The 13,847-nt window shown below is 42.8% G+C and overlaps 2 protein-coding genes and 2 non-coding genes across 5 annotated transcripts in view; 1 reads left to right on the top strand and 3 right to left on the bottom strand.

The window, feature by feature from the left end:
• The window catches only part of LOC112074839 (SH3 domain-containing protein 19), a 26,747-nt gene extending 19,720 nt beyond the window's left edge, over nucleotides 1-7,027 (top strand). For both annotated transcript variants that reach the window (XM_070440695.1, XM_070440696.1), the window contains 13 exons: nucleotides 152-262; nucleotides 752-864; nucleotides 1,794-1,834; nucleotides 1,962-2,193; nucleotides 2,473-2,541; nucleotides 2,759-2,905; nucleotides 3,329-3,401; nucleotides 3,818-3,948; nucleotides 4,157-4,451; nucleotides 5,106-5,152; nucleotides 5,370-5,556; nucleotides 6,047-6,156; nucleotides 6,280-7,027. In XM_070440695.1, coding sequence (XP_070296796.1) covers nucleotides 152-262; nucleotides 752-864; nucleotides 1,794-1,834; nucleotides 1,962-2,193; nucleotides 2,473-2,541; nucleotides 2,759-2,905; nucleotides 3,329-3,401; nucleotides 3,818-3,948; nucleotides 4,157-4,451; nucleotides 5,106-5,152; nucleotides 5,370-5,556; nucleotides 6,047-6,156; nucleotides 6,280-6,390 — 1,667 coding nt within the window. In that variant the 3' untranslated portion in view covers nucleotides 6,391-7,027. The remainder of the gene's footprint in view (nucleotides 1-151; nucleotides 263-751; nucleotides 865-1,793; nucleotides 1,835-1,961; nucleotides 2,194-2,472; nucleotides 2,542-2,758; nucleotides 2,906-3,328; nucleotides 3,402-3,817; nucleotides 3,949-4,156; nucleotides 4,452-5,105; nucleotides 5,153-5,369; nucleotides 5,557-6,046; nucleotides 6,157-6,279) is intronic.
• A 1,257-nt stretch (nucleotides 7,028-8,284) lies between these two features.
• On the bottom strand, nucleotides 8,285-12,025 carry LOC112074840 (small ribosomal subunit protein eS1). Its single transcript, XM_024141934.2, has 6 exons — nucleotides 11,915-12,025; nucleotides 11,025-11,128; nucleotides 9,885-10,072; nucleotides 9,304-9,512; nucleotides 8,991-9,100; nucleotides 8,285-8,447 (listed from the first exon to the last, which is right to left on the bottom strand). The coding sequence occupies exons 1-6, from the start codon at nucleotides 11,974-11,976 to the stop codon at nucleotides 8,320-8,322; spliced, it is 801 nt and encodes a 266-aa protein (XP_023997702.1). The 5' UTR covers nucleotides 11,977-12,025; the 3' UTR covers nucleotides 8,285-8,319.
• On the bottom strand, nucleotides 8,839-8,970 carry LOC112074842 (small nucleolar RNA SNORA17). Its single transcript, XR_002894854.1, has one exon. It is a non-coding gene; the product is annotated as a small nucleolar RNA SNORA17 (small nucleolar RNA).
• Nucleotides 10,132-10,198, bottom strand: LOC112074841 (small nucleolar RNA SNORD73). The gene has a single exon (XR_002894853.1). It is a non-coding gene; the product is annotated as a small nucleolar RNA SNORD73 (small nucleolar RNA).
• Nucleotides 12,026-13,847: the final 1,822 nt, after the last annotated feature.

Here is a 13,847-nt window from a genome sequence, read left to right on the forward strand (position 1 = left end):
CGGCGGATAATTTTAGAAAGAGAGGGTCCAGATTGGCATTAAAGGTTTTAAACATTGCTTAGAATTTGTCATATAGTCCTAATGCAGGACTTATATGTTGACAAAAATTGATGAGACAACACTGGCCGTCTCTRTCTCTGTCTCTCTCCAGGCTRTATCCCRGTGAACCCTGTGCGTAGTGTTGTGGGCGGCGGCGGCTCCTTCAGCAGACAGAGTGTAACCAGAAGACCCACCACCATTAGAGTGCCCAGTAAAGGAAAACGTGAGTCTAGTCCACCTGCTCTACTCTCTGAGTAGTGAGTTATGTGGCATGCTCCAGATCCACACATGTATGACCTTACATAAAGGCACTCTGATCTGCATCTGGGTCTACCCAAAATAAAACGTTTTGACATAACCAAATGATGGATTAGATGCTGTTGATTTTTTTTTGCTGACGAGCCATTTTCTTTAACAAACTGTAGGTGTGTATGTTTGAAAGTGTGTGTCTGTGCTTTGGTGTCTTAGTGAGTGTGTACAGTCGACTCCTGATAAGTGAGTCAGTTAATCCGAATTTCAATACTTTATTTACTTCGACACGTAGTTTGAGTATGTGCATGTTCCATCTCAGAGCGTTCATTCATGGCAACACCAAGCCATTGAATTAGTGCAAAAATACAATGATCCCAAACCTTTGCATGGATTAAGAGTTGACTGTACAGTTTACAGTACAGTGTGTCCAGTCTAAAACGTTGACTGTTTTCTCTCTCAGTGTTCGATGGGACTTTGGACAACCCTCCTCCTCTCCCTGCACAGAAGCCTGTAGGGTCACTGCCGTCCCCCGTGACTCGTAAACAAAGCATCTCAACCCGCTTCCCCTTCCAGGTAAGTGTTACCACCTTCCTTCCCCATATACTTCTCCAACAGAAGCACTATTGATCTGCAGTYGGCTACCTAGCTTCTCTTCTACTACTAGAAAACAGGAAATACAAGAGATTACTGACATAGTTCTTCCTCCACACCACCGCAATACTGCACTCTCTCTGGGAAAGCCAGAGCCAGTCAATAGCTCCCGGCCCGGCTTGGCTGTGACATAACTGGGCTTTTGTGCAGCAAGAAGACATAAAAAAACAAGTCAAAGTGCTACTTTGTATTTTTCTTCAGCGTCACTCATCATTATCTAGTGTCAGTTCATTCATGGTGGCTTGAAAACCAGCCCTGTCAGAAGTAGTGCTAAACCAGCCTGAAAACCAGCCCTGTCCAAAGCAGTGCTAAACCAGCCTGAAAACCAGCCCTGTCAGAAGCAGTGCTAAACCAGCCTGAAAACCAGCCCTGTCAGAAGCAGTGCTAAACCAGCCTGAAAACCAGCCCTGTCAGAAGCAGTGCTAAACCAGCCCTGTCAGAAGCAGTGCTAAACTAGCCTGACAAACCAGCCTTTTACCTGGCCACCGCCAACATTCACCCTCCACCTGTGGTTCTCAACCGCAGACCACACAAAGGGGCCAGTGTAGTGTAAACAATGACTGACTAGTACTGTACAGCTAGCTGTTAGCAGTGGCTAAGGAAGGGCACATTGAGCAGTCATTAACTTGGTTGCTATGGTTGCCCTAGTTGCTGAGCGCTGCGAAGGTAGTAGGCGTAGGAAGTCTGTTTTGTTCAGGGGAGGTCATTCAATCCCATGTGGTGTTAAATGTGATCTGGGAGAGATTAGAGAAGTACCCTGTTTGTCATCAATTCACATCTGTTTCTAGACTGCCACGTTGCTTCTTTGAACATGATAGTAACAACMTTTTTTCTGTTGATTTGAACTGTAGGAGTCCTTTGATTCTGAGCCCATACCGGGCCTCCCTCCTCGGTCAGTAACATCACATCGTGGGTCATTTTAGGGGATAAAGAGGGGTAAAGATCCATTGATAACATATTAGATACAGTCCTAGACACATGGCTTTAATTAACTTCATACTACTGTTGATCTCTTTCAGGCCTGGTGGAGCTAAGGTCCTCCCTCCTCGCCCACCTCCAGCAAAAGTAGGCCCAGGAAGGCCACCCCCGCCCCGGATAAATGGTCCACGTCAATCCCTCTCCACCCGTAGAGCACCAGCGTCATCAGCAGCTCCATCACCCAGGCAGCCCCAGGCTCAGAAGCCCAAGAAGAAGGGACCTGTGCTTCCCCCCAGGCCCAACCCTGGCCACCGTCTCTACAACCAATACACGGTGAGAGCTTAGAGTTCCCACCCCGCTCTGTTGCTGCCCCCGAGGCAGCCTGCTCTTCCCCTGCCGCCCCCGAGGCAGCCTGCTCTGCCCCTGCCGCCCCCGAGGCAGCCTGCTCTGCCCCTGCCGCCCCCGAGGCAGCCTGCTCTGCCCCTGCTGCCCGCAAGGCAGATCCATGGTGGATTTCAGTGGAACTGTTGTGTACTATAGTTGTGGCAAGTGTCACATAGTAAGCCTGTGTATGTTTTCTGAATGTTTTCTTTGTCATGTGTGTTTGTCTAGCTTGAACTTCCCCACGGGATAGCAGAGTTTGACTACTGTGGGAGAGACACAGGGGAACTCTCATTCCAGGTAAATCACTGTCTGCATGTGTTGGAGGTTTTGCTTCTAGCAACAACAAGAACATGATATGAGAAAATGTYAATGACTACTGTTTTTAAACCTGATTTGATCACTAGTTTTATGGATTTACTTATTTCACCTTACTGTTTTGTAATATTTTTTTTCTTTAAGGAAAAGACAATTTAGTAGAAWTKAATATCRAATGCTTCTTGATTTTCTCCCACAGAAAAATGAGTTGCTGCTGCTGATSGAGCAGCTCGACCACAAGACCTTTGAATGTCAAGTGGGAGACACCCGGGGCCGAGTCCAGAAGTCTCACATGAAGGTCATCACTCCTCTCTCCAGTGCCCCAACTAAAGCAGCTCTGTCACAGGTAATGTCTTCAACCATTTACAATGAGCTGTCAATCAAAACATGTCTGCCCTCTTACTTTCCAGGCAACTTGACTACCCCCTATTTTGTTTGGCTACCCCTTATTTTGTTTGGCTACCCCTTATTTTGTTTGGCTACCCCTTATTTTGTTTGGCTACCCCCTATTTTGTTTGGCTACCCCCTATTTTGTTTGGCCACCCCTTATTTTGTTTGGCTACCCCCTATTTTGTTAGGCTAGTCAAACTAAATAGGAGGTAGCCAATGTTTAGTATATCTAGCACCAATTGTTTTTTATTTCTTTGTAGCCACATAGGAACTTTCATTGTGAACTTGGAGTATTTTTTTAGTTTAGTCTCTAAATCCCTATTTTGTACATGTTTCTGTAAATTCCACATATACCTGGATGTGTTTTCTCTTCTTACAGGGTGTCATCACAGTTGGGTCTCGTAGAGGCAGCAGTGGTCTGCAGGTGCAGGTCCTCCATGACTTCACCCCAGGTACAGAACAGTACCTACACTGGCACACTGACCACCACAACACAACCTAACACGTCTCCTATGTCCTATAGTAACAAACACATCGGCTATTGGACTGTACACCTTACAAAATTTTAAGTCATTTATTAGATTTTAATCATGTCAAATAAATTCCAATATGGCTGGCATGCTTTTACAGCTGTTTTGAGTTCCCCCAAACATGTCCACGCCAAGTAAAATAACTTTTAGAATCTAGAAGAGTGTTTACAGATTTGAATCACCTCAAATAATTTGCAATATGTCTGGCATGTTTTTATTGCTTAGTTCTATGTTTCCCTCAGCAATTGATATCCACAAAGTAGAGTTCATGCTAGAGTTTGTGTTGTCAGTTGGTGTCAGCAGTGGGATTTGATTGACATGTGTTGTATCCTATCCAGAGGGTCCAGGGGAGCTGGGTCTGAGGGAGGGGGATGTGGTGACCAATGTGGAGCAGGTGGACAGTGAGTGGTACCGCGGCTCCTGTAGAGGCTCCTCTGGCTTCTTCCCTGCCAACTACGTCAAAGTTATGGTAAGACTTCAGTCAATGTTTCAGCTATAGAGATAGGGCTGGTTTCCAAGACTCAGACTCCTGGATGAAAAACGGTTCAATAAATAGTATTTTCAAAGTCTTTTGTGTGAGAAACCAGCCCATAAAGTGGTCTATAGGATGTATACAAATGAGTCCAGCTATTTAATGCGTTCAATATGTTTTGATTATGATTTTTTTCTCTATTTAGTCAAATGCACCAACACCGACCAACGCAAAGAAGGCAAGGCCCCCCCCTGCAATAGTCAGTGGACCGAGGTGTGTGGCGCGGTTCGACTTCGAGGGTGAGCAGAGTGACGAGCTAACCTTTTCTGAGGGAGACGTGATTCAGCTAAAGGAGTACATGGAAGAGGAGTGGGCGAGGGGACAGATAGGGGCCCACACTGGAATCTTCCCCATCAACTTTGTGGATATCATAGAAGATCTTCCTCCTCTGCCACAACCACAACGACAGCAATCATTCCCCACCAAGATGGCACTACCTGGTAGGACTTTTAATTCAAGGCCCACTTCTTAGCTTGAAATGGAATATATTAAATGACATATCACAGACTGGGCCTTTAAATCATTMAGGAACCCCKGCTTGAGATGTGTGTCCCTATCTTGACATTGTAAACATAATCAGAGAACTGGAGACATTGGAATTTTCCCACGGAAGTTCATGTCGTTCCGGCATACTGTATCTGAGGTCATAGTGTAAGGTCAAAGGTGGCCAGGCCACAAACACAGTGAAATATTTATTCTTGGCACGGGGGATTTTAGCTCTATCGTCACGTATCCTGTACCCCTATTGCGGTTTGTCCACCAGTACAAAAGGTTTCTCTAGAACTAGTCTCCAGTGAACTGTCTCCAGTGAACTGCCTCCATCTCTCTCGTAATGTGTAGGCTCATACTTCCCTCTGCGGAATGTATGGAATCTGTGCAACATGTTTATGTTAAGTCAGGAGCTCTGTGTAAGCCCCTGTACTAAGACCTGATTATTAATACGGTACAGCTCACTCTGTGTGCTACATGTACTTCTCACTGGCTYTAGCAGTGTACTAGTGTACGCCCACACACTCATTCCCCATTCAGTTTTATGTTCAGCAACTGTCAACACGATATGCTTTCTATCTGAATACCGCTACTGCATTTCTCAGGCATGGTTTCTTCAACCAAGACCCAAGAGGCTGCCAAACGCATACAGGTATGGTTCATGTGGTACTGTTACCAGTCTTTACAACATAACACAAACGAACGTCACGATACAGGTGTATRTKTGTCAGTGTCTGGTGTTTGGCCTTAGCTGTAGTCTGGGGAAGCCTAATGACGTCTGTGTGTATATCCAGTGATTAATGATTATTGCTTGTGTATGAGACAGTGAGTATGAGAGTGTCCACTAACATGTATATCCCTGTCTATAGTCTGGTTCGTCAGGAGTGGAGTGGGCCGTGGCTCTGTATGACTTTGTAGGCCAGGCAGAAGATGAACTGTCCTTCCAACAGGGAGACCGTATCCTGGTCACACAGCATGTAGAYGCCGAGTGGTGCTCTGGAAGGCTTAACGGTAGAGAAGGATTCTTCCCCACAGCCTTCGTAGAGACCAGCTCAGGTAATAATAGGGCATTCTTATGGCGCCATCTTGTGGTAGGAGGTGAATTTATCTGCTTGATATATAAATCTAGGAGCTTTTTATTTTTATACTTAAAATATTTATACTTTTGGTTTAATTCAAATAACTTTGCCGGGGTGATTGACACATGACAAAAACAACTATTGATACATTCAACGTAAAACCCACAGTTTGAATAGGCCTATATACCAGAGGCTGGTGGGAGGAGCTGTAGGAGGATGGGCTCATTGTAAAGACTGGAATGGAACGGAGTCAAACATGTGGTTTCTGTATGTTTGATACCGTTCCATTAATTCCATTCGTCTTTAAAATGAGCCCATCCTCTTATAGCTCCCCCCACCAGCCGCCTCTGATACATACAGATATTCCTGGCCTACTCATAGGGCAGCATAGTAGGACATTTTACTATGAATAAACTCTCATTATAAGGACATTTAAGGTACTGATGATTCCCTTTGTCTCTGTCCAGGCAACTCTCCAGTGTTGGACAGACAGCAGAGTGTGACTAATGGAGAAGGAAGCAGAGGGAAAGCACTGTTYGACTTCACAGCTGAATGTGATGAGGAGCTCTCACTGAAGGTATCTGTCAACATTCAATAGTTAATTACCACAAAAGAGTTATCATTCTGTTTGTTACAATCAACAGTCATATATACTACAGGTACTACGCCTACAGTATAACTTTCCTTTCTCTTGCTATAGGCGGGGGATATCATCACCAACTTGGAGTCCATTGACGATGAGTGGTTCCTGGGAGAGTTGAGGGGGAAGCGAGCGTTGGTGCCTAAAAATTAYATGCAAGTGCTGGCATGAGTAATCTACCCTTAACAAAGACACTGGGGCACTACGGGAACTACTTTGTGTCTGTGGTTTCATCACGAGTAATGTCTTTTGAACTATGGAAATATGAGAACCTGAAAGATGATAGGAAACTGAATTTTCCAAAGTGCCTTTTTGCCCCACTGGACTGCAGTAGTTCTCTACTTTGAAGCGTAAACTAGATTGTCYGGTCAATCTCCCACAGAAAGCTATTGGGTGTCTTTTTGAATGCAACATTGTTTTTTTTAATAGTATTTATAAATGTGAAAGGATCACTTTATTTGGATAGTCCGTCTGTATGAGGTCATACTATCTGCTGATAAGCAACTGCTTGCGAAGGTTACAGTAAGGTCTGTTAGGATAAGGGTTAAGGTTAGGGCTAGTTGAAATGTTACTGATAGTCCATCTCTAGATGCTCTACAGACTATCCAAATAAAGTGTTACCTGTGAAAGTAATGAAAYAACTTTGTATGACGATGCATCTGAGAATGGCTGGCTGTAACTTTATTGAACAGGCATTCATGAATTTCCTGCCACAAAACCCTTACCAGCTTTGTTCTAATCCAGATATGCAGTATTTAACATGTTGACCACACCATTGCACATTAAATATAGCCATTGTCGTACAATATTTCCTCAAACTATGAATTGTGGTTCTTACACTACTGCATGTATGTAGCCCCCTAAAATACTTTTCTGGTGGCTGGTTCATGAAATAAAGATATATTTTAAAAATGAAGACRATTCTCCTTAACAGGGTCATTCATAACTTTGAGGAAAGTGTCAACAGGTTTGACTTTCAGAAAAACATATTGGTCAAGCTTAGGCAGATTTTTTTTTAGGTGTATAAATCCTCACAGGGTGGAAATGTGGATCGAAAATTAGCCATAAGTGAGCAAGATWACAGTAGCGTATTGAACACGATTAACTTTTTTCAAACATTAACATTTATATATTTTGGTAATTATCCAAATTAGCTTTGCACCATTGTTTTCCCACCAAATAAATGGACACTTCCTGAATGTGTCATTGTAGGAAGRGGTTTTCTTAWATGGAGAATTAYGACAGACGGGGTGGAAAGATCAAATATTTTATGGCTTATGTTTCTCGGAAGTYGATAACACCCGGGGACATGGCAAAACAAACATATCTTGAAAGGGAATTTTATGGATTAAAGGTAAAGGATACCTGGCCTTTTGGGATCCACATTTTACACCAAGATTTGTCCTGAGGACAGAAAAGGCACCACCTAGGAATGACCCAATAGCACATTTGAGGCCCAATTAATCAAGACAAGTTGGCTTGTTTTTACAGTAACATAAACCACAATACTGAGAAGGGTATATTTTACCTCCATATGGCAATCAAATAGATCAACCTATATTGCAATACAATGTAATTGAGCACCATGGTAACATTAGTATAAAACTACACTGAAAGTTGTAAAGTGTTGGTCCCATGTGCACAAAATATTTGCATTTCTCCTTTGCCAAGAACCCATTCACCTGATTAAACRGCATGATCATTACAGGGGTACCTTTTGCTGTGGACAAAGGCCACTTTAAAATGTGCAGCTCAACACAATGCCAGAGATGTCTCAAGTTAAGGGAGTGTGCAATTGGCACTCCGACTGCAGGAATGTCCACCAGAGATGTGAATGTTAATTTCTAAACCATAAGCTGCCTCAGTTTTAGAATCTGGTATTACGTGCAACCGGCCTCAACTGCGTAACACGTTGAGTTTCGCAGAGCTTTTCTTTTTCCAGATAGAAATGCTTTGATTTCTATAGTAACTATAAATGCTTTGATTTATGCCTGAAAAAGAATAGCTCTTTACAAAATACCTTACTAAACAACCTTCCCATTAACAGAAGACACCAACAGTTGAGTATCATTTACATTTTTTATTAAATTTGTCAGGTGTTTAGACAGTCTCTTGGATGGGGGGCTCGTAGCCGTCGGCCCGATCCACCTTAGCCCCGGTGTCGTCCCCAGAGGGYTTGGCTGCACTGCTGCCACCACCCTCACCGTGGAGCTCCATCAGTTTGCCCACTGGAAGGAGACAAGAATAATATAAGCACAASACCAGAGTACAACTCAACAGGCTGTTAGAGACACATTGGAAAAGTCACTTAGGATAATTTAATATCCTAGGCTGTGTTTACACAATCCAAACATGATCTTTTTTACAATAATTAATTGGCCAAAAGATCAGAATTGGGCTGCCTGTAAATGCAGCCATATCGGCATATGTTAATTAAGATACAATTATGTCATACAGAACTGCTGCCAGATTCTGGGGAGGGGACCGTACAGTGGCCATGATTAAACCAAGCTCAGTCAAAGGTGACCTTTAATAACCTTGGTTGTTCTTTAATGCATGGTAAGTTTTTGACAAAGATCCTGAATAGGCTTTCTTTCACACCAATCTAGTATTGTGCCATCTGTCAGAGCCATGATCACTCCAAGTACCCACCGYTCTGGGTTCTTGGCGTAGACATAGCCCTTTCACTCTCCGCCCCTTATGACACAGGCTCGACACATTCAGTCGGACTGCAACGCCTCAAGGGGCAGGAWAGGTTCAAGGTGACTTACACTCAAACTTGGGCTTCTTCAGCATCTTAACCTTCCTGACGTAGACGTCGTGAAGGGGGTAGATGGACTGGCAGGCCTTCTCAATGTCCTTGCCAACGGAGTCAGGGATCCTAGAGGACAAAGGGAAAAGAAGTGAATCAGTAAGAGGGAACCTGGCTTGGCTACTGAAAACGACCGGCTGAGAGATCTTAAATTACTGGCTGCCTTCATTGAAAGCCATTCAATTTACTCAGACATCAAAACTTTACTGTAGACAATTAAAGATGTAGGAAAAGTGTCCAGCAACCAGCAACAGGACGGCGAACATCCTTACAGCTTGTTGACAACTTCCTTCAGGTCGTTGGTCTGGACCTCACGGGTCATGATCTCCATCATCTTCTTCCTGATCTGACGGACCTGCTGGTGCTGGGCGTACGACGTCTTCCTGATCTGGTTGGTGCGCTTCTTGGTGAAGCCAACGCAGAACAGACGCAGGAGGTAGCCGTCGGTGGTCTTCACGTCCACATGGGCCTCAATCATGGTCTGGTGGGGAGACAGGATAAAGGTCAATTAATAGTTTTGGATACATTGCAGATGTTTTTTTTTTCTATGTTTCCTGTTCTTAAGTTTTGCGTCTTTTGTAGACCAGCTTCAAACAGCTAAAAACACAATGTTTAGTCATAGAAAATATTACATCGGTTTAGATGGTATAATGATTCTCTAAACAGTGACAGGGTTGTTTTGTCAAACTGAAATTAGGCAAACTAAATGGCAGAGTGATTTCTGCATATTGCACCTTTAATGAAGGTATGACCCATTTCCATAAATGTTGTACTGTGATTATAAATGCATATCATAACTACAACATCTCCACAAATCCAGCGGTGTGTTACATCCTCCTGTAGGATTCCTCACCTGCCACTTCTTGACCATGGAGCACATCTTGTCACGGGTCAGGTCCATGCCGTGGAAGTTGGTCAGGCAGTTCTTGCCCTGCACGTCTTCTGAGATCAGCTTGAACTTGCGGAAGGCCACCTCATCGTTCTGCAGGTCAGCGAGGCTCACCTCRAACACACGTCCCTTCAGACCATCAGAGGCGATTCCTAGTAGAACAGAATAGTTGATGTGGGACGCAGTGCGGGGAATGGGGGCCAAGGCAGGGAACATCAGATCTCTTTACCAGTAATCAGTTGCAATCATTGGGCCGAAACAATTTGTCATCATGCATTCCTATTGTGTTAAGTACGGTACAAACAAAACCAAGACAAGACCGACAAGCTGAAACAATTTTAAAGGGAAAACTAAGGGACATTACCAACCAACAAACCCATATTAAAGGTAGTTTAGGGACAACTTCAGGACTCTATCAGCTGGGACTCCGAGTTGTGCATTGTTCTGGTGTTGATGGAAAATAACCCTACTATCATATTCGGCTTCGCCAAACCAACGCTTCCCGTCAACAAAAGCACATGCATAATCTCTAGGAACTCTACTTACCAGACGTAGTGAAATGTGTACCTCGCTATTAAATAAATGGTAGATTTTGTGGTAGGAAGTCTCGCGTGAGGTGCGTGGTCTAATGGCAGACCGCTGTCTAACTTGGCAGGAATATGGTGCAGTTCAGACAAAAGTTGGATACTGATGTTTATTTGATAGCGAGGGACATTTCACTGTCTGGTAAATTCCTAGAGATTATACATATGCTTTTGTTGAATGGAAACATTTTTGGCGAAGCCGGCTATACTGCGGTAGGGTTATTAGACGTCACCACCCACCAGAACRATGCACAACTCGGGAGTCCAACCAATATACAGACTCCCAAAGCTAGTTGAATTAGGCTACCTAGCTAGCTGGTAACAGAACAAGGTCAGGAGTTCACGTTTTAGTCACCTCACTTTAATCAACCCCTAGTTTCCAAACTGTGCTATAATTCCACAGAACTATGTGGCTCTGTCTGCAGTTATTTTGCTGCATGTTAGTCTTCATACTGGTAGCCATCACCACTGAACCATGTGTTGCTCCATTAATAGGCATCGGTTGGAAAAGCAGACTTACTGGTTCCCTGAGTCCTGGATACCAAGGTCTTGCCAATGTTGCGAATGTTGAACATAGCGGGTGCCTTGACATCATACCAGTCCTTCTTGGAGAAAGGGTCGACACTGGGGATAGAGAAAGTAGTGTGGTCAATATCAGTTCTGTTAATCTGTTTTGATGACGCAGGCCTATGTAGCTAGCTAAAGAAACTAAGGTTGCAGTCTAGTTTACGCGAAACCAACCAAAGGGCTAATGCTGGCAATGGTATGAACGTCAACTTCCAATACAATCAAACGTGGAAATTCAACAGGCACCTGGTTAATCAATAAAACATGACTGGGATAGCATAACGTTAGCTAGCTGGTTACTAATGTAAGGCCCAGCTAACKGACTAAATGATCTTATCTGACAAATTTGCCTTTTCTCGCTAACGACTGAAGGGTTGGCACCACGCACATGTAGCCCTGGCTGGCTTGGCTACAATACTTTAAATCTGTTTGACCACACCATTTCGTTGAAAATCCTTCGTCTAGCTAACGTTGTCCACGTTATGTTCATGGATGGCTATGTCTGCCATCTTGCTAGCCACCATAGTTAGGTAGCGTAGCTTGTTAAAACAGCCGATGTCGCTAGATTACAGCCAATGTATGCATTTCGGCACATTTATATACAATGCTTCAYGATATGCAGCCTGTGTTAAGACTGACAGTCTCTTACATAACAGTTCAGTGTTGCTTATGCAAACTCATGAACACTGAATGCGCGGTGAGCCTAGCAGATTAGCAACAGTGACCGGCCTGAGTGCATCCAGTTAAAATCAACCTCATCCTTCACATTTTCAAACTGAAAGTCAATAACCTGAACTTAATAGTGTGTATTGCGTGATTTAATGGATGAATTGCGCTACTTACATCTTCTTTTTGGCACCTTTTTTGCCACCTTTTGTCAGCCTCTTATTCTTGCCGACTGCCATCTTGGCTACAGGGAGTGAAAGAGAAGGAAATAGGAATTATCGCGAGTGTTAAAGATAGAGCTGAGATTTCTCACATCTCGCGACTCGCGATATGTTGAGACCTCAAAACTAGCACGTTTTCGTTCACGACTGGCCTAGCGTGATATCGCAGTCCTTTATTTGATACGTTATAACAACATTTAATAAACTCAGGAAGTGTTTGCTACATTGTATGATATAGTATTGTTATGCTACAATATTGATATTTCTATCCTGATCCTACTGTATCCACTAYAATAGCTGCTGCTTCTGCAAAAGCTAATGCGGATCCAAATAAACAATTAACGTTAAACACACCCACTTTGACAGTTAGCTCAGTTCACATGAATGATTGACATTCATTCTGAGACAGATTGTGTCGTTTGTCTGAAATTCTGTAAATAAATACATAATAATATTRTATAAYTCATATATGATTTATAATAATATGAATCTCTGTTCCAGAATGAATGAATATATRCATAAACATGTAACTGAGTATAAAATATAAATTAGATCAGCCACTGATTTTTACTGTGGCAGTGAAATATGATGCACCRACACTTTCACAAATTAACAAAATTCAACTTACCGTCGTTGTCTGTGGAGAAATTAGCAGTCATATGAGCAGACCCACGATAACTTAAATATCTTCAACCGAAATATTCACTCACATATTCATGATGAAGGAAAGACTATTCACCTGAATTTCGAGAAAATAAACATAAYATTGACTTAACTCAGTGTTTTCCAAACCCGGTCCTGGGGACCCCAGGGTATGCATGTTTTAGTTTTGGCCTAACACTACACAGCTGATTCAAATAATCATAATGTAATGATGCGTTGATTATTTGAATCAGATGTGTAGTGCTAGGGCTTAAAAACAAAACATGCATCCCTTGGAGTTTGGAAAACACTGACTTAACTATTCACAACATGTTATGTTAAACTACATCTTATATGCATGTTATTATGTTAAACTACATCTTATATGCATGTTATTATGTTAAACTATATCTTATATGCATATTATTATGTTAAACTATATCTTATATGCATATTATTATGTTAAACTATATCTTATATGCATATTATTATGTTAAACTATATCTTATATGCATGTTATTATGTTAAACTATACGTTATATGCATGTATATTATTCTATACTCTGCACTGTATTACACTATTCAGTCAGCCAAGTACACTGAGTGACAGTCAGCCCTAACATGCTGTATTAGTGAACCATCAAGTGAATATTGAATGAAGAAAACAGGTTGAACCTGAATCTCAAACCGTTAACATTCCATGCAGGTGTGTCTTGCCTCCTCCCGTTATTAGGACACTGATACAACTGTGTCATTACAGGGTTAGGGATGACGCCTAGCTGGGCTGAACCTGGTGACAATGTAAACATTGACATACATTCATTCTAGACCTACATTGTCTCTACACTCTTTGGCTGTCCACATGTAGAACCCTCTGTGGACAGGATTCTTCATGGAACCCAAAAGAGTTCTACATGGAACCAAAAAAGGTTCTTCAAAGGGTTCTCTTATGGGGACAGCTGAAGAACCCTTTTAAGTTCTAGATAGCACTMTTTTTCTAAGATTGTAAACAGTATCTGAAAGGTACTCTTTAATGTTCAACATATGTCCTAATGTTGGTGAAGCCTAATTCGGCCAAATCCCTCATATGTACATGTAACGGATGTGAAATGGCTAGCTAGTTAGCGGGTACGCGCTACTAGCATTTCAATCAGTTACGTCACTTGCTCTGAGACTTAAGTAGGGTTGCCCCTTGCTCTGCAAGAGCCGTGGCCTTTGTGGAGCGATGGGTAACGATGCTTCGTGGG

Source organism: Salvelinus sp. IW2-2015, unplaced genomic scaffold (genome assembly GCF_002910315.2).
Source record: "Salvelinus sp. IW2-2015 unplaced genomic scaffold, ASM291031v2 Un_scaffold2844, whole genome shotgun sequence".
In the NCBI taxonomy this organism is placed as follows: Eukaryota; Metazoa; Chordata; class Actinopteri; order Salmoniformes; family Salmonidae; genus Salvelinus; species Salvelinus sp. IW2-2015.